This window comes from Notolabrus celidotus, chromosome 21, assembly GCF_009762535.1.
Source record: "Notolabrus celidotus isolate fNotCel1 chromosome 21, fNotCel1.pri, whole genome shotgun sequence".
Taxonomy (NCBI): domain Eukaryota; kingdom Metazoa; phylum Chordata; class Actinopteri; order Labriformes; family Labridae; genus Notolabrus; species Notolabrus celidotus.
In genome coordinates this window covers 14,198,643-14,225,932 of record NC_048292.1, presented here as the reverse complement: position 1 = coordinate 14,225,932, position 27,290 = coordinate 14,198,643, and the positions used below count along the sequence as shown (strand labels likewise).

Sequence of the window (27,290 nt, the reverse complement as noted above, 5' to 3'; positions counted from 1 at the left end):
CTTAGAAGAGCGTGCACAGACTGCCTATTATCTCACAGATTAAACATTCAGATATCTATGAAACATCTACTGAGGTATCACTTCACAAGTTACTCCACATTTCTCATTTTAGTATAGACAGCAGGCTGCCTATCCAAAGCTCCCCTTCAAAATAACACTACCTAAACTTACGACCTTTTTCCTCAAATGTACAACTTTATTCTTGAAACCTCACATTGTTTTTGTCTTTTAATCATGCCCTCATATACTCTGTTTTGGTTTCCCTCTTTCCACAACACTGATGTGTTTATTTCTTTGCTTTCATCCCATTTCATCAAATTTGAATACCACCACTCAAAAGAGAAGAACTGAAACGTTAAAGGTGTAGTTGTTTTAAATTGGTCGAAAATTACACCTCATTTTCTCAGACACTGCACGCATGATGCTTTTGATTGTGATGTTGTTTTGATTGGCTGTGACTGACAGAGGACACATCCCGGTGTTTGAGCAGAAAATTAACTTGCTTTCAAAAAATCCCTGCCATGATGGGGCTGTTCAGTAAAATGCCACGATATAAATGAAATCATGTCTGATGCAACTTGTGCACAGTATTGGGACTTCTCCAAAGGTTGTTAGTGCTTTTAATTTGCATACTTATTTTCCCTTTCCCTTTGTGATGAGAAAGTGAGATTACTTTACTGATACTGCGGCTGCAGGGATTAGTATAAAACGCTGTGGTTCCAGTTTAACTGCATCACTGCTGCGGAGGAAGACACTTGAAATTTTGATGCGTATCAACAAACAAATACTCAAATCCTTTTTTGGTAGAGCACAAAGCTCTTCATTCAACATACAGTATTGCCTCCTCGTCTTCCCTCAGGGACTCAGACCAAAACACACAAAGAAAATCATGTTCCCCTTGCTAATGCAGGCTGACCCTGTTGGACCGACACGGCTATGAGTTAAGTGATCCAGAGCTCTTCCAATGGGCCTTCTTCATGGTGTACGCCATTATATCATGTCCCGCAAACCTATTATGGTGGATTCGAGGCGAGAGTCTGACTTGTCAATATGGTGGGAGTTACAGAAATCAGATAGTGAGTCAGTGCTCCATGGATTTAATGACTGCTGTAAGTGGCAGCCTGATTTGCACCCATCTGATGCAATTGGGGAGCTAATTATGAGTGCCGTAAAATACGCACATCTCGAAGAGAGCCACTTTCTGATGTTTGTGTGGTGTATATTTGTTTGTGTATGGCCCAGTATGTTTACGCATGTGTGTCTATGGCTGCAGGTGTGAAGTGCACGGAGGCAATTACAGCAGCCAGTTTAGTTAAGTGGCCCACATGAAATCTCGTGTGTGGGTTTTTTTTTTTTTAAGAGGCCATTTTCGCTGATCTACCACCTGGAGGAGGTTATGTGGGAGCGCCGGGGTCCTGAGTTATGGAGCATGTCAAACCGCATGCATATAAAGGGGAAGAGTATGTTGACTTAGTTTTGTATTTGCCTCACAGTTTTGATATGTTTCGCATTTTGCTCTCCGTAGCTACCATTCGCTTTAAGATGCCAGGAATCCAGGCCTGACTTCTTACCTTGTGCAAACAATGTTTTCTTAAATGGAGGTTTTGCATGCTTTAGAAGAAAAAGGATTCAATGCCAGGTAAAGTATCTGCAGTGAAGGGTATTGAAAAGACTTTTAATGTTAAAAACATGAAGTTCAAAGCTGCCTTCAAAAAAGGTAGTTAGTAAAAAATGCATGGATGTACAAAGGGAATGTTTCTAGTGGAAATAACAGACATTTTTCTCGGGGTATGTGAGGAAATGCTACCCAAGAGATGGAAGAAGCTGCTAAAGTATATACTTGTGTGTGGTTCTGAGTAAATGGGAGGAAAGTATGGACATTTAGGCGGTGGAATGAGATGGTCTGGAAAATTTGAGTCCAAGACGACACGGTGACTAAGAGTGTCATCGGGGAAACTTTTCTAGAACTTCAGAACGTCCAAAAACACTGTGCGCTCTCACTTTAACAGCTTAAAGCTCTGACCAGCCAATAAAACCTCTATGTCTTTGCCTCCGTTTGGATTATTCAACAACAAGGTGAATCCATTCTCTGGTTCTTTCGTGCATGTAAAAGCAGCCAGTGTTTAAGATGATTAAGTTCTGCTTACCATGCATGTTTCTGTACTATCAAACAAACAGCTTGCAGGCAGTGCAGTGCAGAGCTACACCTCTTCTCTCTTCTATACTGCTCCGGTGAGTTGTCATTAACACCTGATGTTATTTATTCTGCTGGAGAACAAGTAAATATAAATAATGATGCAGCTTTCAGAGGGTTATCTGCGCCGAGACAGGCGAGCAGCTGCCAACCAACGGTAGACAGCAGCAAACCTTCATTAGCATGGTGTCAAACTTTAAGAAAAACAGCAGCCAGGAGTGTGGAGGGATGTAGAGTGCGAGGAGCTCAGTTTGATTGAGGATGGGGTCTGGTGGTGGAAAGGGGGGGGGTAGTGGTGGTGGTGGAAGGGGGGGTGTCCAAACAGATGGGTAGCCACCCACAACTACACCAAATGCTGATGAATGCAGGGAGGGGAGTACAGATACACATACAGACGCTTCTTAAGAGTTTTGTAGAGAAAGCAGTTTTTGGAAAACATGTCAGATGAATCGCTTTCCGAACTACTCGCCTCACAAACACAAACACACACACACACACACACACACACACAAAGAAGAAGAAGAAGAAGAAGCAGTGTGGTTACATCATTACGCTCCAGCTTTGCCACAGCAGCTTGATACGGGTTCGGAATAGCGTCGGGCTACAGCCGTCACAGGCAGCCACCTCTTTGATTTATTAATCTAATTAAAAAAAGTTAGTGTGCTTTCCCTTCTCCTCTCACAGTCTACCAGTGTGTGCTTCTATGTGTGTATATTTACACTCACACTTATTTATTTATTTCAATTTCCTGGGCCATGTTCCACTTTGGGTCCAGAGAGAGCCCAATAAATGACACATGAGCTTTAAGAGGCTTCTTCCTGTTATATATAAATATATATGTATGTATACTCATGTACATGGAGCATTAGTGGATGGAGCCTCTCAGCCCAACCTAATTAAGAATACTTTATTCATGTAAATGGTACAGCAGGATTTTTATCTGGATACATTAACAAGGGGAAAAATCTTAACACGCAACATGGAGAATGGGGGCCTGGTTATCTGACAAGGATCTGATACGACAATCAGGTCTCTGCTGGCAGTAGAAGAAAAAAAGACAATTAATTATCATAGCATGGTCTGGCAACTAATAATGAAGCACAATGCAAGGTGCTGCTACAAGGATTGTAAAGTACATTGCAGAGCAACCCAAATTTGACAGTGCTCATGATTTTAGCATTCGCCCATAAATGGACTAGCTAAACCATTAATTGTAATCTAGATATGGACGTTTTGGGGGGCCTTTCTGATTCCAAACAAGCTACTCTGACTAACACTGATCAGCCATAACATTATGACCACTGGTGGCTGATCTGAATGATAATGGGATGGATGGGTCATGTTCGGCACCAGGTGAACACTTCATCCTTAAAGTTGCCGTGTTGGAACCAGAAAAACTGGGCAAGCTTAAGGATGTTAGCGACCTTGACAAGGACCAAACTGTGATGTCTTCATGACCGGGTCAGAGCATCTCCAAAAACTGGAGCTCTTGTTGGGTGTTCCCAGTGGTCAGTACCGACCAAAAGTGGTCCAAGGAGAGAAAACAGGTGATCCAGAGACACTTTCGTGAGGGGTCAAGGCACACTGATACCAAGTTCTCTATCTTATGTTTGTAGCATTTTCAGTTGTTATATCTTACATTTGTATTGTATTTTCTGTTTGTTGCATTTTCAGTTTTGTATTTCATGTATATTTTGTATGTTATGTTTGTTTTATGTGAACCACAGGAAGAGTAGCTGCTGGGTTAGCAGCAGCTAATGGGGATCTGAATAAAGGAAAGGAAAGGAAAGGAAAGGAAAGGATCAAAGGCTGTCCTTCATCCAAGAGAACAGCTACCTGGTTGTTGGCAGAACAGCTGGTTCAGATAGAAAGGTGTCCACTACTAAATGTGCCTACAGTAGGCATGTGAGCATCAGAACTGGACTACAGGGCAATGGAAGAAGGTGGCCTGGAGGAACACGGCAATGAGTGTCGGGTTCCAGATTCCCCAAATCTTAGTCCAATCGAGCATTCATGGGATGCTCTGGACGAAGTCTGATCCATAGAGGCAACTTCCTGGATCTTAAAGGATCTGCTGCCAACGTCTTGTTCCAGATACCACAGCACACCTTCAGATGTTCAATGGAGTCCATGTCATGTTGGGTACGAGCTGTTTTGGCCATGACCTGATTAGAGGGGGTCCTACACAATATAAGGCAGGTGGTATTGGTTTGGTATTGGCAGATACAAGTACCCCATGTGTTGTGCTGTGTCATGTCATATCGTGACTTGTTGTGCCGTGTTGTGTCATGACCTATTATGTCTTGCCTATTTGTCTCAGTCAACTTAAATTGTATAGACTCACAAGATCTCTGACAAAACATGTCAAACTGAGAAAAACAAGTATAACCGAATAAGGATTCATATCCCTGTTCAACTTGAACAGTCTGATGGCATATTTTTCACTGGGTTGCTCTTTTTTGTCATTAAACATGTAACAAAATAATCATTATTTGTTTTTTCATGTCTAGCCACAGGCTTTTTTTATCAAATTGGCCTCCCTGTATTTTCCAGACTAAGTATACTTTTCGGTTTTCTTTGTGCTTTGGAAATACACGCCACACTCTTTATGGACCCTGTTTGGGGTTATGCAGTCACAGAGGGCACTGACAGTGCAGTGTTATGGATCAGCAATTTTAACAAGCTGATTTATGATCCGCTGTGACCCGTGGACTCACTTCAATTACTTCCGAGTCAAGTCCAGTCACACTTTAACAATAAATCTATGTCCATCCACTGACTGACAATGAATACTGGCCTGCTTCTTGTTTTTTATTTGAAAAATGTCTGTTTCACTTTTGAGCTGTCTTTTAAAAAGACATATTTTTACATTTCGGATTGTATTTGCGTCTGATGCATGCAGGGTAATCAATATATTAAAGGGTGATTACTGATAGGGTTAAAAAATATCTGTGACAGATGCTTTTTTTGCAGCACAACAGCAACTGAAGCCTTTTCTAAGCATCTTATAGAGCCCATGTCTGAATGTGTTTGATTTAGTATGCAGGATGTGCCTCATGCATTATCATTATCCACTGTTGGGATTTACAGGTCCAATTTGCTGTGTCGGCTTCTTGGACAAAGGTGAACTGGATTTGGGGTTAGGGTTTTATCAGGAGCCGTGCAGGTTTATGTCCAGGTGAGTGCTCCTCTACAGACGGCGTGGGCTGAAAATGATTTGCGGAAATATGCATATCACTGAAGAGAAAAAACAGGGCATTTGAAATTACACATAGACGGCGACTATAAAAGAAAGACATTACTCTGACTGCAATCACGACGGCAGAAATCTGGAATAAGCTTTACATTCTGCAGGCGAGCAAAGAGAAAATCTAGGCCCTCTGGGGTCAATTGAGTAGTCTTATGCAGCATCCCAGAGAAATTCTGAGCGAATGTGAACATTAGGGAGGAAGTGCAGCCAGGAGACTCTGCATTACAAAGGCAAATTCCTATTTAATGCTGGCATAAAGACAACTAAATATCTGCGTGCAGAAGGGCTAAACCATGTCGAGCGTGAGTGCTCATTTTGTGTTGCAGGGAGAGCCAAAGCGATGATCCAAAAAACAGCCAAACCACTGACTGTGTCTGATGCTGGCCAATTTCTCTCTGTCTTCATCTCTTTATTCTACTGTTGTTTTTTCTCTCTCCTTCGTTTCTGTAATTTGTATATACACCATTATGGCTGCAGCTGTTTGTAAATCATATATAATTACATTCTGAAGGCCCAGTGCAGAGTGGGAGAGCAGTTCAGATGTGTAACAAGAAGAGAGTGGAGAAGGAAGGAGGAGGAGGAGGAGGAAGGGAGCAACAGCTTTACAGGTTGGTTATGATTGTATTTGATTATATTGTGGAACAGGATGTGTGAGCAGAGACAAGAGAGGGGTACAAAGAGCCAATGAAAACAGTGAATCATGTGCCCTTTCGCAGCGCATCCCAAGGCCTCGCTGAATTCTATTAAGCTGTTTACGAAAGCCATTAAAATCACAGAGGGGTAAATAATCACAGAATGACAGAAGCAGAGGCCAAGGGAGCAACGGTTGCTTATGAAAGCGTGCTAATTTCCTGGCTTATAAGAATGAAGGAATTAAGAGTCAAAGTGGAGTGCGCCTATGAAAAGGACACCTGCCGGGGAAACAAGAGATCTGGAAACGTAAACCTGGCTATAATCCGCTTTAATTGGCGAGGCAAAAAAGGAAGGCATTGACAGTTTTTCACTGCAACACTGGAAAATACTGCAGAGCCTTTGCTGTTTGCAGGGCTGCCTGGTCAAAAAAAATAAAACCTGTATGAAACACACGGACGGTGCATCATCCACCATCTGAGCAGAGCTTTGTGCTTCTGCTCACCTGTTTGTTCGCAGTGTTAAATATGCATGAGGTGTGGACAGGGGCTTTATCCTCTGGGGTAGAGGAATGGGCTGCGTTTCAGGACATGCAAGCAGCACTTCAAAGGGAAAAAGTTTGCAATGACAAACAACATCACACACGCTGGCTGGGTACAGTACGTACTGGCTAGGGAGGCATGCATTTGTGTGTAAGGAAACACACACACACAGCTGTTTCTGAGTCCATTGCCCCCCGTGGTTGGTCAACAAAGAAGCGGTGCTCACCCGGGGGGATATTCGGCATGTTTTTCTGAAGAGACAGTGCGACAATCAGGGAGCTAAGACAAGAGAAGGGCCATTTCCTCACGTTCCTGAGTGATGTTTAAAGTGGTGTCAGCATCTGCCCAGCGCTGAGGGAGGCCACTATAAAAAACAAATGATCCCCTTTGCTTGACTAATGCTGCTCCCCTCCCACTGGAGAGTGATATGGATTATATCGCGTGCCATACCCCCTCCCCACTTCCACCAGCAATTACCCCATTCCATTCTCCCCTTCCCGGCAGTGTGGAGCCTTTTACAGCAAATTACCGTTTCTGTAATTGGAAAAGCCATCACAGAAAAAAATCTAAACAGAGACAGCATCTGTGGCTCTCTCTTTTTGCATCCGTCTCTCCTGCTCCTCTCTCTTGCCACCTGTCGAGCCTCATTGACTTCAGCTAATGTCCTGCTTTGATTGTAAGGACTCCAGATATTTTCAGAAGATGGCCTCTTGCAACATTAGGGAGGGAGGGTGGGGGAGGGACAAAGCAGGGGCACAACCGGGGCCAATTCTGAAGAGAACCCCATTTGGATCCATAAGTGGCTCACCGCTGCGAAAAGTGTCATTCAGCCGTTCAGTTTTAGGTAATAGACCCACAAGTTGACATTAGTGCAAATCATGCTCGCTGGGATGGTGAGGAATGTGGACGGAGACGCTTATTTTCCGCCTGAAAATCAAAAGCAGCCTGCCTCAGAGCGACAGGTGAGCTGACCTTTTAGAAGCTAAAGGTGCGTATCTGATTTAATAATGAATGCCAAGGGAGGCGGGAGATAATGCGGGGAGGGTCTGACCTCTAAATATTGTATCTGCTGTGGGATCAGGGAGCTGGGAAAGTAAAACGAAGCCACGACGGCAGCTACTTCGAGGGCAACTTTCCCTTTTCTTTTACTTCCTACATTACACTGAAGGTGTTTGGTTTAACTCCACTGCAACATGGATTTTTGCATATTCAAATAAAACATGGCATAAAAGCTAAATGGCCAAATAAACAAGTGCAGCTCGAATAATTAGAATACTATGAAAAAAAATCTATAATTCCCTTTTTTTTATGAAACTGAAAATGTGATATTTTCTAGACTCACATTTTCTATCTTACTTTAATAATCATTGTCTCAATATAATAGTTTTTAAAAAAGATCTTAAAGAATTGGAATATTTCATTTGGTGTTAGTGCAGATTGTAACTCAAACAGGTAAAGTCACATGTATCTCTTGATCCAGTTTGGTGCATGCGACCTCAGTCGCTGGGCAGACTGACAGTTGTCAAGAAGACCATCATCAACACCCTCCACAAAGAGGTTAAGCCTCAGAGGGTCTTTGCTGAAAGGGCTGGCTGCTTGTACAGCGCTGCATCAAATCATGCTAATGGCAAGTTGACTGGAAGGGGAAAGGACTGTAGGACAAGGTGCCCAAGCAACAAAGGACGACAGCCTTGAGGGCATTGTCAAGTCCAGTTGAGTGAAGTTGATTCGCAATGTACGGCCATCTTTAGGGAACCAATCCTGAACCCGAGACAATGTCATGAGAGTGTTACCTAAAGGGGGGCGAAGAACTGTACTGTTGCTCAGTGCTCCAAAGTCCTCTTTTCAGATGAAGATCAATTCTTCATTTCATTTGGAAATCAAGGTCCTTAAATCTGGAGGACTAGTGAAGAGGCACAGAATCCAAGATGTCTGATGCCCATAGTGAAGTTCCAGCAGTCTGTGAAGCTTTAGGGTGCCATGTCATCTGCTGGTGTTGGCCCCACTGTGTTTTATCAAGTCCAAAGTCAACGCAGACATCCACCAGGGGATTTTAGAGCACTACATCCTTCCACTGACAAGATTTATGGAGAAGCTGATTTCCTTTGTCAGCAGGATTTAGCACCTTCCCACAGCGCCAAAACTCCTACCAAATGGTTTGCTTGATTGGCCTGCCAAGTCGGTTTACTTGGACCTCATGGAGAAACTATGCTGGATCGTCATGAGAAGATGAGGATCAACAGACACAAAAATACAGATGAGATGAAGGCTGATCACATCCATGCCATACCAAAATAAAAAAGACAACTACCATTTCCCAATATTCCAATTCTTTAAGCTGCACTACAAAACTCTATACATAATGCCTCTGCTTTATGTTGGTTTAACTGTGGCCATCGTGGCTCATTACTACAATTTGCTATGGGAGTGTCCTGCTGTTAAGTTCTTGTGGTCAGAAGTGCATGCTGTCATGACAGGATTTTTGCATACTGTTCTTCCCTTCTCCCCTTCTGTTTGCATTTTGGGCTATAAGCCCCAGACTAAAACTAGCCCTGCTGTCAGGGCTTTGGGCCCTTTGGTACCTTTCGGTTAAAAGACTGATTCTTCTTAACTGGAAGGAGCAAAAGCCAGCATGCTTCATGAAGGACTCTTGGCTTGAGGATTACCTTGACCTGCTAAATATGGAGAGAGCTGCTGGTCTCTTAAAAGACTTTGACCGAGGTCTGGGTTAAGAGCTTTGTACTGTATTTATCTGTGTTCATGGTCCTCTGCAAGGAGACTCTTCCGTATTGTTGTCTACCTGATACTGTTATAAAAGCTATTCAGCCTCCTAGATGTTTCATTGTGTATCTGAACTCACCCATCATGAATTGGTTATGAAATACCATGTACCCCCTCCAGTGTCATGTCCAGTGTTGTGGTGTCTCCTATTATATTGTATCTTATCTTTCCTATGTCTGTTATTTTTTTGTCTTATGTCTCTGTGTACTTGCATTTTTGAAAAATGTGAAAATAAAAAAAAAAAAAAATCTATACATGTATCTGCCTTTACTAGTAGGAATGCAAGGATAATCTAAATCTAATGTGGTGCCGCAGACAAGCAGCTTAATCTTTGTGATGGTTGCATCCACATTCAAGCCAATGCAATTTGAGCCATTCACCTCTTCTGTGATGGAGTCATTAAACTACCCGACATAATCATTGATACAACTGTCACATTAAACCCTTTGTTACATTTCTTTTGTCTCTACATTGAATTATGAGTTAATGTGTCCATTACATCACACCCCCTTTACTCCTTTCTTTTAAATAGATTGTTCAACAAAGAAGTGACAACATGACGAACAAAAAATTACTTCCTCCAGTGCTTCTTTTTTGGAGGTGTTTCATAACTGCTCTGGCATATGAGTTAATTATCTCAACCTCTGACTGACTTTGGCTTGATACCTACAATGTCACGCAAAGATATGTTATCCAGAGAAATAATGAAATTATAACTTAGCTCAGGCACCGGTTCTTAATGTTTTTATGAAGCTCTATTGTATTAACTTACCATCTCTTGGCTGCCTTGACATGACATCCAATTAGCAGGCCACTCACCCTGATAAATATTAAATGCTGTAAAATTCTCATGTGTTCGTATTGAAATCAGCACCTTGAATAGAAGCATAAAGGTGTCCAGTTGCCTAGGTTCAATAGAATAAGTTGGTATTAAAAGGGAAGATTTTGATGCAGTGTTAATGTTAAATCACTGTATGGAGGCCATGTTTGCTTAAGACATCAATGTGTGGGAGAGCGTACATTTAAAAGGACACCAACACAAACAGGGAACAAATAAACAAGCCAATATGACAATTTGCATTGGCAGTCATGAGAAGCTCCATACATAAGAAAAATAAGATTGAAATGTTACAGTTCAAAGTAACAGACTTCAATTTCAAAAGACAGAGAAAAAAAAAGAAGTCCTGGTTTGAAGTGTGGCCAGAGGCAGAGCAGCTCGCTGCCTGCCATGCTCCATCTCTGGCCGGGTCCAGCTTCATTAGGTGATGAACAGCTGCTATGTGTAAAAGGTAGAAGTGTGAATAATGTGGACGGAGTGGCACCTGGTTGGGGGGAACGACTCCTCTCATTATGAGGCTGTATGGGTGCCAGGTGACAACCAGCAGACAGGATGTACCACCGACTGCGCTGCAGCTGAGGCTCAGGTTGTGCAGAGTTTTTTTTCTTTTTTTCTAGACAGGATTGGGCCCCGCAATCAAGGCCTATGAAGATGAAAAGATAGTGCGGTCCAAATCAAGAGGGGGGGGGAACCCCTGCAGGTCTGTTGCCCAGTGGTATAGTTTGTAGGCCAGGACAGCCTGTGCAGTCTGAATTCAACATGTCCGTGTGTTGTAAATAACTCTCACAGATAGACATTTATGCATCAAACTAAGCGCATATTCAAAGAAAACATAATCAAGGGGATTTAGAAAGAGCCCATGGTAACTTTGCCAATATTTGGTAGGGGTGAGTATTGCCAAGAACCTCACAATACGATACGCATCACGATACTTAAGTCACGATAGGATAGTATCACAATATCACGATATTGTGATATATTGCGACATTCAACACAGTGAACTGGGAAAAAATAGGGATGGTGTATATGTAAATAACCCAATATTACTCAAAATTGAAAGGACAAATTAAGTCAAAACTAATTGATCGAAAACAACTTTTCCACTTCATCGTTTTTTAAATACTGAAGTTGTATTTTAGTTCCAACTCGGCTAAAATGTGACTTTGTATTATTACAAAAATATCGATATTAAGAGTTGAAATATCGATATCATATTGGAGGTCAAAGTATCGTGATATATTGCTGTATCGATATTTTTTCACACTTCTAATATTTGGAGGGTGTTGCATTTACAGACTGCTATTTAAGTACACGGTGGAGTCAGGTATGACTGTTTCTGATTGAGTTATTATGTAAACAAACAAGATGGCCGACCCCACCAAGAATGCTTGGATTTAACCAAGATGTTGAACCCAAGTGTCAAGAAGTTGAGATATGAAGCTAGCACTGTGCACAAACAGCAACAACTGTTGCTCCTTGAGTGTCCACCTGAGGCTGGCTCCAAAAGCCAAGGAATCCCCATTAACACAAATGTTAAATTGCTGTTTTTCCATTGAAACTACATGGCTATGGTCGTAATGGTTAATTAATTCATACACACTGTAAGTTACTTTAGATTGCCTATTTTGCTTATATTGAGGCTAAGAGTTATGCATAAAATTGCATAATTAGGACCCAGGCTGATTTGACCGACCAGTGGGTGTGTACCAGTTTTTAATTGGTTAATAGAATAGTAGACTTCGTCAGCATTTCCAATATGGTGGCCAAGGAATCATGTGTTTGTTGGTATTATTATTGGTGTATTGGTAAAGTAAAGCAGTGCCAGGCTAATTACCAAAGTTTGGGAGCTTCAAAAACAAGATAAGCAAGAAGGTGTATTGAGCAACACATTTTAGAGTTGAACTCCTGGATATGTCGAGGCTTTGTGGTTGGTGCTTTGTTTTAAAATTAGGTCCCGATATCTCTAGAAGAAGCAATTATTTGCTGCTTATCAGGCCAACATATTCATCTCTCCAGCTCTTTCTAAACCCTCCGAAACTAGCATGTACCATGAAATTGGGGCACAGCTTATGAGTTTTTAAGAAGACTAATACCCCTGCACTTAATGTCTTTTATTTAAAAAAAAAAAAAAAGGAAAACTGTGGTGCAGCATCAAATACTCAGGTTGCAATCATTACAGCCGCACATCCATAAAGACTTGGGGAGCTATATTTAGCACGTTTTTAATTATGTGGACTCTCCAGTATAGTGGCAAAGCAACAACAGTGTGCCGCACAGAGTCACTTCCTCCCCCTGCGCCTAGAGTGGCCTCTGTCTTTTAGTGTCCAAGGTCACACAGATCTATGCAGGTCCCCCTCTGACAGTAATTACATATAGCCTCTGGAGAGAGAGAGTGAGAGCAACACACACAAGGAAAACACAGCGAAGGGGAAAATAGAGAGAAAGCAGTACGGACGAGACAATGTGTGCAGGGAGAAAAATGAGACAATGAGAGATAAACGCATACAGCAACAGATAAAGAGCCTTAAAATAAACTGAGGATTAAAGAGTGCAATCCCTCAAGCTTCTCAGTGACTTGGAAAAGCCCATTCCAAATGTGGAATTAATCACTTATCGAGCCTGTGTTAAGATATCCGTATACGAGAAAACCCCACACTTAAGAGTAATTAAATGTGAATAATTAAAACGGGAAAAGGGGTAAAATACAGAGCGCTTAGGGACCCCCAGAGAATAAAAGATATTACAAAGTGCATTCTCTCCATAAAATATGAGAATCACTTAGTAGATAACAGCATGAAGATTACTTCACGGGGGCCTACGTTTGTTTATTTAAGTGCAACAACAGCAAGATAGCCTTTTCAATCACTGCTGCCCTCAGCGGACCACAATAAATAATAAAGAGACCCCGGCCTGCTGGGTAGCCGTAACTACCACAGGGCTAATGGTTTGGAAAAAGCATCTAAATATTAATGACTTAAAGCACACTGTATGTAATTTTTGTTCTTTATTTTACTGTAAAAGATCAATTCCTTTTAAAATAGGCTTTTTTAAAAATGGGGTCGTTGTTACTAAGGTTCAAATTCTTACTTTCTTTTCTCACTCACATTCTTAACACTCGTCTCCACCCTTTGCTCTTTATTGTAAGGATTCTACCACTATTTCTTCCTCCTCGCTGCTGAGACACTTTAATTTTCCTACATCCAATCAATTAAGTTCAACTTATCTTACTGGAGCAACGGTTTGAACAAATGGTGCTTAACTGCAGACAGAAAAATGACTCTGTGCCAGTCCCTGCTGTATTTTAATCTCCTTTTTTTTTGCGGCTAAAAATACACCTACCTTCTACAATTCAATTTTTACACCCACAATAAAAAGCGCTGGATTATTCAAGTTAAGTAAATGGGCTTGCACCTATCATCATTTTGATGATAGAAGCAAAGCCGGGGCCGTATAGTTTTATCGTCTCGCTCAGGTTACTCTCAGAGAGGGGGCCATCCCTGGTTTCCAAAACCGAACATCAAACAAGAGTTGAGCCACGAGGGGAGGAGGGGCGGGCGGTTAGGATTAAACTCCATGTTGAAACGCGTGCTAGGGTGGTTAAGGAGTACTCCATGAAAGTGTTTGCTCCATCTGGCAAATGGAGTTGTGGCACCGGCTGCCAAAAACGCAGACTAAAAATAGTCTGTAGTTTTACACTGTCAAGCGGCGACACGAGAGGAGGAAAACGTGGGTCTAAGGAGGTCAGATTTGGACTGCATGAATATCCTCAAAACAGCATCATCATGTCAGGTCATACAGTGTCAGAGTATTATTTGAAACTGCACTGATCTGCTAAGAAATGGGTTTACCTATTGTATATTAGTACGCAGCTCTCTTACTGATCCTCCGACTGTGTGAGATGCTGTATTCTGATTGTTCAAAACCTCTTGACAATGGTTATTAACTTTCACGAACATGAGCAATGCCAGAGGCAAACTGATCACACCCATAGACTGTATAAAATATGGATGTAGGATCCGTGATGTCACCCATCTGTTTCTGAAGAGCTGTTTCGAGGCCAATCATCGACGGCAGCCATATTGCTGCTGTCGAGTGATTGTGACATAGAGGCGGGCTTTGAGCCTCCTCGCCAACAGCTACAGTGTGCCCGCAGTCAGCTGTGCCTCTCATTGGACTCAAGACTAGTAATCTCAATATCTTCGAAATTGCCGCGTTACAAATAAATTCACCCCCCCATACAGTGTGTGCCAAGAAATTAGCTATCCAGACTACACTCGTTTTTTGGACCAGGCTGTAAACATGTTTATTTCTGCTGCAAAGTTCGTCTTTTTTTAATTGGTTTGATGTGATTTCCGTTACTTCCGGAGCCAGCCTCAAGCGGATCCTCGATGAACTGCAGTTATGTCCGATGTTATGTTGATCATACCACATGTCAAATCTATCCTTGGAAAAGATTTCCGACACATTTTACTTCTGCTTGTTGACACCGTACACCGTCAGGTGAGGTAAAACCTTTTCCGTTAGCATCAAAACAATGTGGCCAAAACGTTAGTTTGGGTTAGTATGCTTAATCATCAGGCTACAGATTTTTCATTTTAGATCCTTTCTAGCAATATTAGCCACAGCAACTTTAAGGCACCGATTGCGACAAAGAAATTTAAACCATGAGCAGTGGTGACAATATTAGCAGAGTTAAAGGTGTGACTAGGGATGCTCGATATGTGATACTATCCAACTCTTAATTTCCGATACTGATATCCCCCGATATATTCAGGCTTTTTACACCAAAACTGTTTGGTAACGACATAACATATCTCCTATTGTGGAATTAACACATTATGCCTAATTGTATTGTTATGCCCCACTGGATGCATACATAAATGCAACATGGCTTTCCAAATGTACACACTGTTTGTGCAAAATAAGAGAACAACTTCAACTTAAGTTATGGAAAAAAGGTGACACTTGGATATAGTTCCAAACCACGGATATCTCATGCACCGGGCGAGCAAGCTTGTTAGCCACGGTTATCAACCCACGAGTCTAGCGTGTTGTTGTTGTTGTTGTTGTCATACATCATCAAGAGCCCGTCTGTAAACGCTCCATGCTGCGTTCATGCAGGCTCGGAATTGCTAAAGCCTGCCGAGCAAACATTGGTTATAAAAGCCTGATACAGATAATTCCTGATATTACATTTTTAAGTCAATATCAGCTGATAATATCACATATCCCTAGTTGTGACATTTGCCTTGTTTATTTTTAAAGGTGTGTCACCAGCTGAGCTCAGAAGAAGAGGAGAGATGAATGAGGACAGTTTGAGGATGTTAAATAAACCACAACGTCCGGATAAGAATCCAATGCCATGGAATCACTGGGACTATTTTCAAAACTGTAAACATAAATCATTTTAGATAAATAAAATAATCCTTCAAACAAGGTTTTTCTGCCAGGGTGTTTGTATTTTAAGTTAGTAGCTGGGTAATGTGTGGGATAATGTATGGTAAGCAGGCAGGTATGGGACAAGATCCCAACACGAAGATCCCTACCTCCTAACTATACATTATTCAAAGATCAAGATTCAAAGGTTTTTATTGTCAATTTTCACTGTATATAAATTAAAGCCTTCACTTTGTTCTTGAAAGTCTTTATTTGTTCAGTGTTAATTGGTGAGGCCAAAGTGATCCACACAAGGCGATCAGGACACATTAACATCTATTTTACATGCCCATTATAACCACTCACACACTTTCTATGGAGTGTTATGTTGTCATAAGTTGCAATCACAGGCATATTTATGAAAGTCAGCTTCTGCTCCCAAGCTTATCTGAGCATATTAATTCCTTCACTTCAGAATTTAAGGAGAGGCGTGTGTGTGTCTGTGTGTGTGAAACATGTAATGATATTGCAAAGCACTCAGCCCGTATGATTTTACAGGCCCTAACACTTTGATGTGCTCTCAAAGGGGCTGGTATGACTTAATGTAGCTTTGAGGAGGCGTCAGCGAAAATGAAAGAGACCAAGGGAGAAAGAGAGACGGAGGGAGGCAGCGGGGAGGGGGCAAACAACGTGATAGGGAGAGGGAGAGGGAGGCAGGAGGTGAGGACCGGTCAGGTTTTCCCTCCCTGCTGAGAGTAACACTTTTTCAAAAAAGTGAAAAAAATAGTGCGTAAGCCTCTCGGTGGAGGAACACGGGCCAATTAAAGGGGGAAATAAATAAATAAACAAGCCCCGACATTGCTGGATCATCTAAAAAAATCAAGCCTTTATATGAGAAAAGATTAAATAACTCAGCTCCGCTGTCAAAATACACTGAGAGCAGCAATATAAAAAATGCAGTTTGTGTACAATTTCTTTAAATGCAACACTTAAGTTGCTGCTGAGAAGAAAGTTATTAATGCTTTGCATCTTGGTGCCCTTATAGACATACAGAACTTCAGAGGAGTGTGCTAAATGTCAATTAAGAATACTCTCTGATTCACTTTCATGTGGCTCCGTATGTTTCCAGAAAGACCCAGTAGATTTAGCAGCCTTCCATACGACAGGTAGAAAGCACACATTCCTCTTCCATGTTTTACCTTGCCAGCAGACACTGATGCTGGAGGCATTAACCCTGCCTCCGGGCCCACATGTGACACGCAACTGTTCATCTCAGCCTCCTTTTTTTAGTGACATGTGATTTTGATCAATGATAAAAAAAAAAAGAAACCTTGTGCGTAACCTCAACAGCAATCTTGACCTGCGGGGAGTGCAGCCGAAGTAGCCAGAGGAGTGGAAGAGCTTTAGATTTGAATCTACAGCCTGTGGCAATGAGATGAAGAGCAGATTGTGCACACTTCAGAGCACCGAGAGGTTTCAAGGAAAGGGGGGGGGGAAGAGAAGAAGAAGAGGGAGTTCAAAATGCAACTGATGGCCAAGTCCTTTTTCCACACTCGCATTGGAGATTGGATTATTATGGTGTGAGCGATGCTCCGACTCAGATTGGCAGTGAAGAAAGTCGGGTTAATTAATAACGTCAGTGAGGGAAATTAAGACGTGGCCAAAGTCGATTTCATGGCCTCTGACAGTGGAACCAGATGCGAGGGGCGGCTGAGAGAGGGAGACCTCGGTGTCCTGTTCTGATCTTGCACAAACTGGCAGACGATGAAGGGGAGGATGATTGGCATGGAGGCTTCAGATCTGTTCCAGCTAGTTTGTGGATGCAGGTTTCGCTGCGACTGTGGGGTTTCTAAATGTGGAACTATGTGAGACAATAATTAAAGTGCGGAATCAAAAGGTGTCAGGGGTGGCTTGGATCAACTTTTGATGCTCCTTTAAGAGCGGTACCTGATGCAGAATGCGAAGGCCTCTACTATTTTCTTCCTCTTGTCTCTTATCAGAGCTCAACAAATCTTGGTCTTATGTTATTAGAGATACAAGCTAAAGCTAAGTGCCACCCAAAGCCTAGACTGCTGCTGTGTGTACCTGCAATTAAAAACAGATATAAATGTATACAAGGAAACCCACACCTTGATTTTGATGTGCAGAGGACGCCTCATTAAGTATACAGCCGAAAAGATGGACCATTACCCAGCGCAAAACAGAAAACACACACACATACGTATATAGGTGCAAACGGCTTGTCAGAGGCAGAAGCCATGCAGGAACAACAGGGATTGTTAGTTTTCCCATCTCCCAACTTTTCCCTCCCCGCTGTCACTTGTGACATGAAGGGACGCTGTGATTTATTCCTGTCATTCAGTAGTAATAACAAGAGGGACGCTCTTTGTTTTGTCTCTGCTGGTGGGAGGGGGAGGTGAATGTCAGAGTGCTGCAGATAATTGACATTCATAAAGTCAGTGTGTGTTAAAAGAGAATAAAAAGTAAGAGCCACTGCTCGCACCCCAGAGAGATCGCTGCTGGTGTTGTACGTCGGATTGCACGGGATGATGAAATCCCGGCTGTAGCATGAAGAAATGTAGCATGTTGCGTCTGCCATTCTAACTTTGAGTGACTCACATTTGATCTACCTGTGTGTGTCATGTTAAGTTTTGCGTGTATCTGACGAACACACTTGTTTCTTTCTTTCACAATCACAAGTACCTGTCTCGACGTCCTGGGCGTAGAAGTGCAGGTTGTCACTGATTTCGGTGACGTATACTGCTCTGTAGTTGGGCACTCGTTCCTTCTCCTCTGATACCTGCACGACCTCTTCGACTGGTTTCTCCTCGTAGTTGGCCCAGACCTACAAAACACAGAAATATGACAGACACAGATCAGCAACTAAAACAGATGCTGCAAATTTTTACTTTTTTGCAGCTCAGAAGCAAAAAAAGAAAATCCTCGTAAAAACAGTGTGACAGAATATACAGCTACCGTAAAATGTGCTGCATAAGACACGCTTTTAAGACTTATTTTTTAATATTTTGGGGCTCAATTTTTTTTTATTATTGAACTCAGCCAACACGCCACAAAAACACAATGCAGCTATGAGACTCAGAGGCAGATCTAAAATAAATATTATATAAATAACACATTTTCATTAAAAAAAGGAGAAAAAAAACACTCAAAATCTGAAAAAAAGTAAAAAAAAGTTTTTACTAAAATCAATATAAAAAAATAAATAAATACTAATTAGAATAACAGAAACAAATACAGTTAAATAAAAAAAGGAGGAAAAAAACACTTAAAATCTGCAAAAGGAATAAATAAATAAAAAAAATTGTTTTCACTAAAATAAATATAAAAAATAATACTAATTAGAATAATAGAAAAAAAGAATAAAGTTAAATAAAAAAGGAGGAAAAAAACACTCAAAATCTGAAAAAAGGATTAAATAGATAAAAACAAACTTTTTAACTAAAATAAATATAAAAAAATATAAAAATACTAATTAGAATAATAGAAAAAAAAAGTTAAACAGACGTGACACTTCTCTTGAAATAAAGTTAAGACAGAGGGGAATGAGATGGGCCGAGTGTTGGAATCAAACTTGGCCATTTGCTTTGTCAGTTATAGCTTCAGTACTGCTAGGCTAATATGGCTCCCATCTAAAAGTTTGCAGTTTAAACATGTTGTCCCCTTTGGTAGACCCCAAGACTGCTTTTTATATACAGGTGGGAGCTATATTCTGTATATTACAGTAACTAAATTCAAGATTTTACTCAAATGATTGAAGATTTTGACACAAATACACTGCGTTTACCACAATACCTGGATTGATAAGCAACATTTTCACTTATAATTTAGTTTATGATACTGGCCACACTTTCTCCCCATCTGAACTCCCATAATGAACTTGGGTTGTTTTAATTCAGAGCAGATAATGTAAAGATCTTTCATTTTGACAGTCTTATCGAGGACAGAAGATATGAGAATAATAGAAAAGATATATTCTGATCCAACATTCTGCTCTGGTGAAATGAAAGTGATAATAGGAGCTGAATAACTCTCAAGAAAATAAGCTAAAAACGATCCGTCTTAATAAAAGTTTTAAGAGTGACGACATGCTGGGAAGTCTGTGCTTCTTAAAAGGGGATTTTTTTTTAGAGTTCAGTCTCAGGTCAAAGGTTACATTGAGTTTAGGATTAGTAGTCAGGTTATGTAAGGCTCAAAATCAACACAATAATATAGTCAATGAGGTTCCTCACAACTGTGGCAAAGAGTGTGTGTGTGTGTGTGTGTGTGTGTGTGTGTGTGTGTGTGTGTGTGTGTGTGTGTGTGTGTGTGTGTGTGTGTGTGTGTGTGTATCTGTCGGCAGGTTACATCCGTTCTCCGCTGCATCAAGGTTAGATCTCTTTCAACTCCCCAGGAGAAACAGAGGGCAGGAGGCTCATTAGGAAGAAGTGCTTCGCCTTGGGCCACATATCAAACTGCATGGATGTCAGGAGGTGTGTGTGTACGCGTATAAATGCGTGTGTGTGCTAACAGAGGGATGCGGCGGTAAGTGTGGGTGGTTGTCAGGACTGAAGGCAGCGTGTTTGTACACAGCTTCAAGTACAGTAATAGTATTGAGCACGTGCAGTCGGCACAAGACGGCCAGGATGAAAGGCGGATAATCAACTCCCTGCAGATGAAGGAGCGGAGGGAGCGGAGGGGAGGGAGATCCACAAGAGGAGACAGGGAGGGGAAAACTCAGGAGTCAAAAAGTGCACCACAGCGCTGCAACTTCTTGTGCATCAGCAGCAGCAGCAGCGGTAGCACAGCTTGTTACTGCTCATTTCTGCAGGCTATATGGGAAGTGTTTTTTTCAAAAGGTTACAGGAAGAGAGGGGAAAGAGGCAGAGAGATTTTTAACAGTGCAGCGATATTAGCCAATTAGGTTCTGGCTAATTATTTAACTGCATGGTATTATTAGATAATTAGAGTAGCTAGTTTTAGTGTTGTAAGTTTTGCACTCTGCCTGAGCTACGCTAGTGTTAAGGATTCACTAATCATACCCAGGGCCCTCCTTTTTTTTTTTTTTTTGATATGCTGTCTCTTCAGATTATCTCTTTACCTCACTGATGTTGAGACATACAGTTGCAAGAATCTGTAGAGAGAATAATTGAGTGTAATTCGCAAGAGAAAAAAATAAAAACAGTGAAATCATTGGGAAAAAAAAAAATTCTGACAGCGACCAGTGATGCAATTGACCGGAGATATGAGTGTTGCTGCCCCCTGCATCCCCCGCTAACAAAAGACAGGGGTCATACCACCCAATTAAATTCAATTATTCATCCCGCTAACACTGCAAAAAGAAATGAGAAAAAGAAAAAAGGAAGAGGGGGGAAAAGGAAGGAGGAAATAAAGCAGGTAGAAATTCTAGGGATTGAGGTTGAGCAAGGTTAATGAAGACCGAAAATGCAGCCACGCTTCGTAAACCCAGAGATCAACAAGGATTTTTTTTTTCAGGCAGGAGCATTATTTTCACACACACGCATACGCGGCCGCATGCAGACATTATATGCACGGTCACAAATACTGGAGCACAAGAGAGTGTGGTCATAAACATGCCTCCTTCGTTGCAATTGTGCAGACATAGCTTGGCTTCTAATCAAACCCACAGCACCAATTAGGGATTACAAAGATTAGAGTGTCACCATTCATTAGCTCGGTGGGCATCACTGCAGCACCTTCAGGGTGGTGGTGAGTGGGTGGGCTTAGGGTGGGATTGGACATTGAGCGCAGCCATAGGGGATCCTGTTGACCTCTGACTTTGAGTTGAGTGTGGATATCATGGTAACACAGAGAACGGTACATACAAGGACTGATGGGAAAGACACAGTTGCCTTGTTAGCCTTGTTCGAAAAATGAGATAGGGCTGTGTGCATTTGGTAATCCAAACCATTCAGGGTTGTCAAGAGGAGGGCCTTGACTCTTTTCGCTAACAGCTTTTTTTGAAAGGCTGTTTATGTGATTTCAGGTGTTTCTCCAGCCAGCCTCAAGAGGACGCTCCATGAACTGCGTTTTTTAGACACTTCTGCATGGGCTGACCACTTGACACAAGTTATATGGACATTAACCTGTAAGGTGAAGTGAAGGCTGGTGGTGCTAGCTCTGCTAGTGGTAGCCACACTTGGCCAACTAATTAGACATCCTTTGCCTGCAGACTATGTGAGCCTGTGTTTCACCGTGTTATATTAGTTAAATTTTCATAAAAAGGAAATTAGTTGCTTTTCAACATCCCTAGTTTCATCATGTAATATGTTTCCTTTGCACTATTTTCTGTCAAATTTAAGGTTAAAATGATTTGCAAACCATCTAATTATGTTCTTATTAACCTTTTTCAGGGTGTCCTTACGATTTGTGGAATTGGGGTTGTACGAATGAAAAAGAGATGCTAAAAGGAGGTGGTCAGACTATTTTTTGCTGAGTACAGTTCACAGATTCAGGCAGGCAGTCTCTGGTCTTGATCATTTCAGATCTTTTTTGGGGGGAGGGGGGTAAACAATCTTTTTTTTTTCAAGCGTGAAATTTGCATGTTCAGCTCTGACTCTTCGGGCGTGCAGAATCAAATGACTGGTGTGTTATTGTTTTCTATTGTGACCTAAACGGCAGACTGCTGGACATTTACAAAAAGTGAAAACCTTCAACACATCTTGCATCTGATATCGCCACATTTAATGTCAGCCAGCGTCTTCAGTATGTTTAAATCTGGGCGAACATCTTGTCTACATAAGGCTTAATATGCTCCACATTAACAGCAGCAACAGCCTCAGTTCTATTTCTGTGGATGCATTCAGGAGCAGTATTGAGTGTAGGTTACCCACGTTTTGGCAGAACTCATATCCCAATGCACACTCTTTAAGTTAACGCATGAAAGGGGAGAAAATAGACTTTTGCCTCAAGAGACATTTAGGTGTCTGTAAAGGAGGTATAAGATGAGGCATCACTTAGCCTGGATTGGTTAAAATAGAAGCATATCGGTTCTGTTAGACATGCGTGACGAATAAAAAACGATGCTTTGCTATATGAAGCACAAATTGAGCTTAAGCTGTGTATGCCTGAGTTTAAAATGTTTCAATAAAATGTTGTAGCAAAGAAGCCGTGTGTTAGTCACAGGGTTTCTTTTCACAAGGAAAGCCTGGGGGAAAATTCGCTGAAATAGCTGAACTTCTGGTGAGTATTTCAAATTTCTTATGCTAATAATCCCCTCTGTAAAAGCTATCACTTACACACAAACATTTCACACTTAAAGCAATGTATGCATGCACATCCTTGTTTTTTTTTTTAAAGGCCATCTGGAACAAGATTCCTAAAAGACTCCAGAGGACAGTGTGATTGTATTTGCTATGAATTGTCTCTTTGTGCACTATTAGAAACACTGAAGGGCTTCCATCTCTTTTTAAAGCACAAATAAATGCAAAAAAAACACACACATGCAAACACACAAACACACATGTAAATACACACACATGCAAACACACACACACACACGCAAACACACACTGTGCCCAGGGCTGATGACCTTCCGTGAGCAGCCAACCATCCTGTTTGTTCCACTTGAATGCAGGTATGTGACTGCTGCTTCTGCTGCCGCTCTGCAACTGCAGCCAGAGCCACCAAGATGCCAGAGACAATGAGAGAGGGGAGAGAGAGAGAGAGAGAGTGACAGAGAGTGAGGGAGAGTGGGACAGCAAGAGAAAGAGAAGAGAGAGAGAGAGCGTGAGAGAGAGAGAAAAATAGGGAAAAAGAAAAAAGCAGCAGGCCATTAAGCTGAGGCTGAAAGGACAACAAGTCCTATTAATGGAGGGCAAGCGGGGAGAGATATCGGGTTGGTTTGACCTTCACAACTCCTGAATGAGAAAACATACTTTTACCCAAAGAGTCCATTTGTGGTAATGTGATCGGGCGACATTTCTTTACCTTGTATCGTTACTCTTTAGAGCAACATTAGAAACGCTGACGCGAGTATTCAACGGATACATTGCATCTGTTCCCATAGACATGAAGGTACACCCATTGGCTTTTCAAAGGGTGTTATTAAGCCCAAGGTTGGTGGTCGCCATATTGGAAATGCTGACTCCAACTAACTTTGAGCTTCCTCAGATACCAGCAATGACATGGAGTTGAGTTCAAAGCCTTGCCGCCTGGCAAACGGCTACTACCCTACCACCTGTCAGTCAAATCAGCCACGCCCCTAATAATACATAATTGTGTATAACTCTTTGATTATATAGAATTAAATAGATGAGCTGTAAAAACAGAAAAGAAAAAAAGAAGAAATGTTGTTTAGAGACCAAAACTGTTTTTATTCCGGGTTTTAAATGTTAAATTCTGCCGTAAATTGGGCCCAAATGGTGTTTCTTTGGCTTTTGGGGGCAGCCTCAAGTGGACACTTTAGGTACTGCATTTTTTAGGGCCTTCATTTTTTTTTATGCAGGAATCATTCCTCTCTACATTATGTTCTCTAAATCTCTCTCTATCATTTGATTGTTCCCTCTTTTGACAAAACTTCCAATAAAAAGCAGTTAGCGATTGTTATTACAGAAATTGAGGCATATTTTCTAGAACACCAGCCTCTAACTGTCAGACGCCAAATTATTTCCTTAAACAAGTAAGATGATGATGCAAAAGGCCTCTCTGCAAAAAAAAGAAACCCCTGCTAAATTGTTGCAGAAATTCAGTAGTGGCGAAACCTTAATTTCCCAGCCTTGCACATCAAACACTAGTGAATGGTAGAAAGCTCTTTGACAGTTGTCTGCTTTGGAGAGAGGTAAACTGAGCTGCTGATGAGCCGAGGTTTGATTTATATGAATATTTCTGATTTGATGGAAAGCAGCAACTGAGAAAATCTATGGTCCTACATTCATAGATTCCCACATACAAGCACAGGTGGATGAATACACAGACAGATGGATGACTGAACACAAATGTAGTGCCAGGACGAGGGGGTGAGGGCTGCTTTGAACACTGATTACATGTGGCAGTGTGTCAACTTTTGCAGTGTGTGCGTGTATGGTCTGTTCATAAAAAAATCTACTGGTTAAACCTACATAAAAATTAATAATTTAATTGTATAGAGCTTTGAGAACTTTTTTTTCTATTCACCCTCAGATGAAATTAAGGACATTATCAGCCCTACTATACAGCCTGTCTTAATCCCTAATCAACCTCTTGCCACCATTGTCTGTACATAAAGGACAACACATTTGCACCTCCTTGTATTTGTGCATTTGGAGTCTGTAAGGGGCAACTTTCGTAGCTTCACCATTGACGCCAAAGGCAATTCAAGCTGGTACAGTCTAAAGCATAAACTTATTGCACTGTTTTGAAGTGGACACTCACTATTATGGAAGGTTCAATGACTCCTGTGTTAGTATTTGTTAAGTTCCCTCTCACAGTTCTTCCTTTGCTCTGCTAATCCAGTGCATACAGCGCCACAAGAGAAGCATTTGTCAACAAACTGGTCACTTAAGGCTTTATACCCCTTTATTTTTTGCACCAATTAACTAATCAAAACAACACGTCCCAGAAAAATAAACACCCAAAATGAGAACTAACACTAAGGACAGAACCTATGATTGAGGAAAAATCCTTCTGCATGTTTTCTGATATTAAAGATTGGGTTATTTTCCATCTGTCAACATGAAGGAGGCAGGGTTTATAGAGGAGTGTTGATCGGATTGATAGACCGAAATGGGATTATTTTCATCCTGTTCGGTTGTGATTAGTGACTGGTTTGTCTCCTCAAATCAACTGCTGATCTCAGATTTGCAAATACAACCTACAGCTTTCATGTCTTGTGCACACTGCACAGTGACACAAGCACCAACGCTGCAGTCACACACACAAGCTAACGTTGGTAGCCCATCAGCAGAGGAGAAAACAATCAAGCCATGAAATATAATGTGTGAATTAACTGATACATGAAGTTAGAGCTGGAATCGGTGAATCTCTACTGGAAAACGATAACTTCTGAAAGCTCCAAATATTTTGGCTTCACTTGTGGGAAGCTGGCATGTCATCCATCTTTTGTATATACTCTGTATGCTCTTATATTTAAGAGCCCAGGAAAGCTGCTGTGTGAACTTTTTGCTTCCCTTCTCAATCAAACACACTCCAGCATCTCACGACAAGCTCATGTACTGCTGAAACTGCAATCTAGCTGAAGTATTGAGTACTATGAGCTAGATGATATGGAGTGGTCTCTCTACTTACATGGGAACTTACATAGTTCCATTGTTTATTCATTACCCAATCACGCTTTGAGTACAATTGAAATCAATAGGAGCATGTTATTCACAAGATTGCTCTTTGTAAATCAATCTAGCCCTTATTATATCCCTGATGAAGCCTCTTTCGTTGGAATGGTTGATTAGTTCATTGGAAGGCATCATTTCTTGTTCACTTTTAGCCCTGTTTGTTTTTAGAAAGCACATCAAAAGGCTGAAAGCTACACGTAAGACTAGAAAGGACCATGTTTTATTTTATCCTGTTTGGATGCTAGGTGGCCTAGATTTAGACAAACAAGAGACAGTATCAAAGGGAAGTAATGGAGAAGCAAATAAAGGAATGTATATTTAAATGGAAAGTCAAACGCTGCTTGAACTAGTCCATTCCCTTTGGTACTGCGAGTAGAACAACTGAGCCCTAAAAAAAATGACGCCTTTATTTATGTGTTGTTTCAGACTTTCCCTCTTGACACAAGAGTTTTCTCAAAAAGCTTTAGGAAATGAATTTGACTGGCATACAAACTGAGACAGAATAATTAGAGATCTGCATTGTAGTCACGTCACCGAGAGGGTCAGATTTGTGTGGCAAGAAGGTGGGCGACCTGGATTTCCTGCTGCTCGATGATGTTGTCAAGTATTGACTAAACCATTAGAGGCGGAGAATGATCAAGAAGACGGGCAACTGCTTTCCCCGGAGGCAATCTGAAATATCAAAGCCTCTGTGATTACAACCTCCTATTAAGGTGCTAAGAGCCTTAAAAATCAAACTCGATGACATGGAGTTGGTAATAACGTCTAACCTTTAAAAAAACACCACATTTAAGGGTGCATTGGTGCAACAGGGCAAAGGTTCAGGTTCATTCCAAAAAGGACTCAAGGTTTAATCATTTTCTGGCAGAATCTTTTGTTTTTCAAAACTCAATTTGACAAGTTGTTGGGCTAGAAAAAGTCTGTAGCCCTGTGTTTTAAGCATGTTACTGCGGCCAAACAAGATCTGACAAAGACTCAATTTTCTCTTGCCACAGGCAAAAAAATGTCAGCATTAAGACTTCTCAAACCAACAACCTCAAAAAACCCTGACAGATAGATTTAACACAAAGGAAAATACCAAGAACAACAAACTGTTTGACCACTTACAGGGCACAGTTTGTTATTTTTGCCATCATCAATAATTAATATATAGTGGCCGCCCTTGATAAGCAGAGAGAGTGTTGGTCGGATTTAATCACAGGTAGGGTTGTTACTGCTTTTGCAAATTAGAGGTTGACAGCGAGAAAAACACCCTTTACAAAACCAAAAACAGCTCCTTCCATTTGTCAGTGATGTGTTCTCTTTTTATGTCGAGCCTCTCAAACTTATATGACCACCTGTCAAGAAGTGAAGTGACAGGAGGCTGGTGTCAGGCACACCTTGACTGACAGAC

The 27,290-nt window shown here is 41.4% G+C and overlaps 1 protein-coding gene across 1 annotated transcript in view; it reads right to left on the bottom strand.

Moving 5' to 3' along the window:
* snd1 (staphylococcal nuclease and tudor domain containing 1) overlaps window positions 1-27,290 on the bottom strand; it is a 289,368-nt gene that overhangs the window by 45,743 nt on the left and 216,335 nt on the right. Inside the window, exon 18 of the mRNA XM_034673168.1 lies at window positions 18,315-18,456. Within this exon, the coding sequence (XP_034529059.1) occupies window positions 18,315-18,456 (142 nt within the window). The remainder of the gene's footprint in view (window positions 1-18,314; window positions 18,457-27,290) is intronic.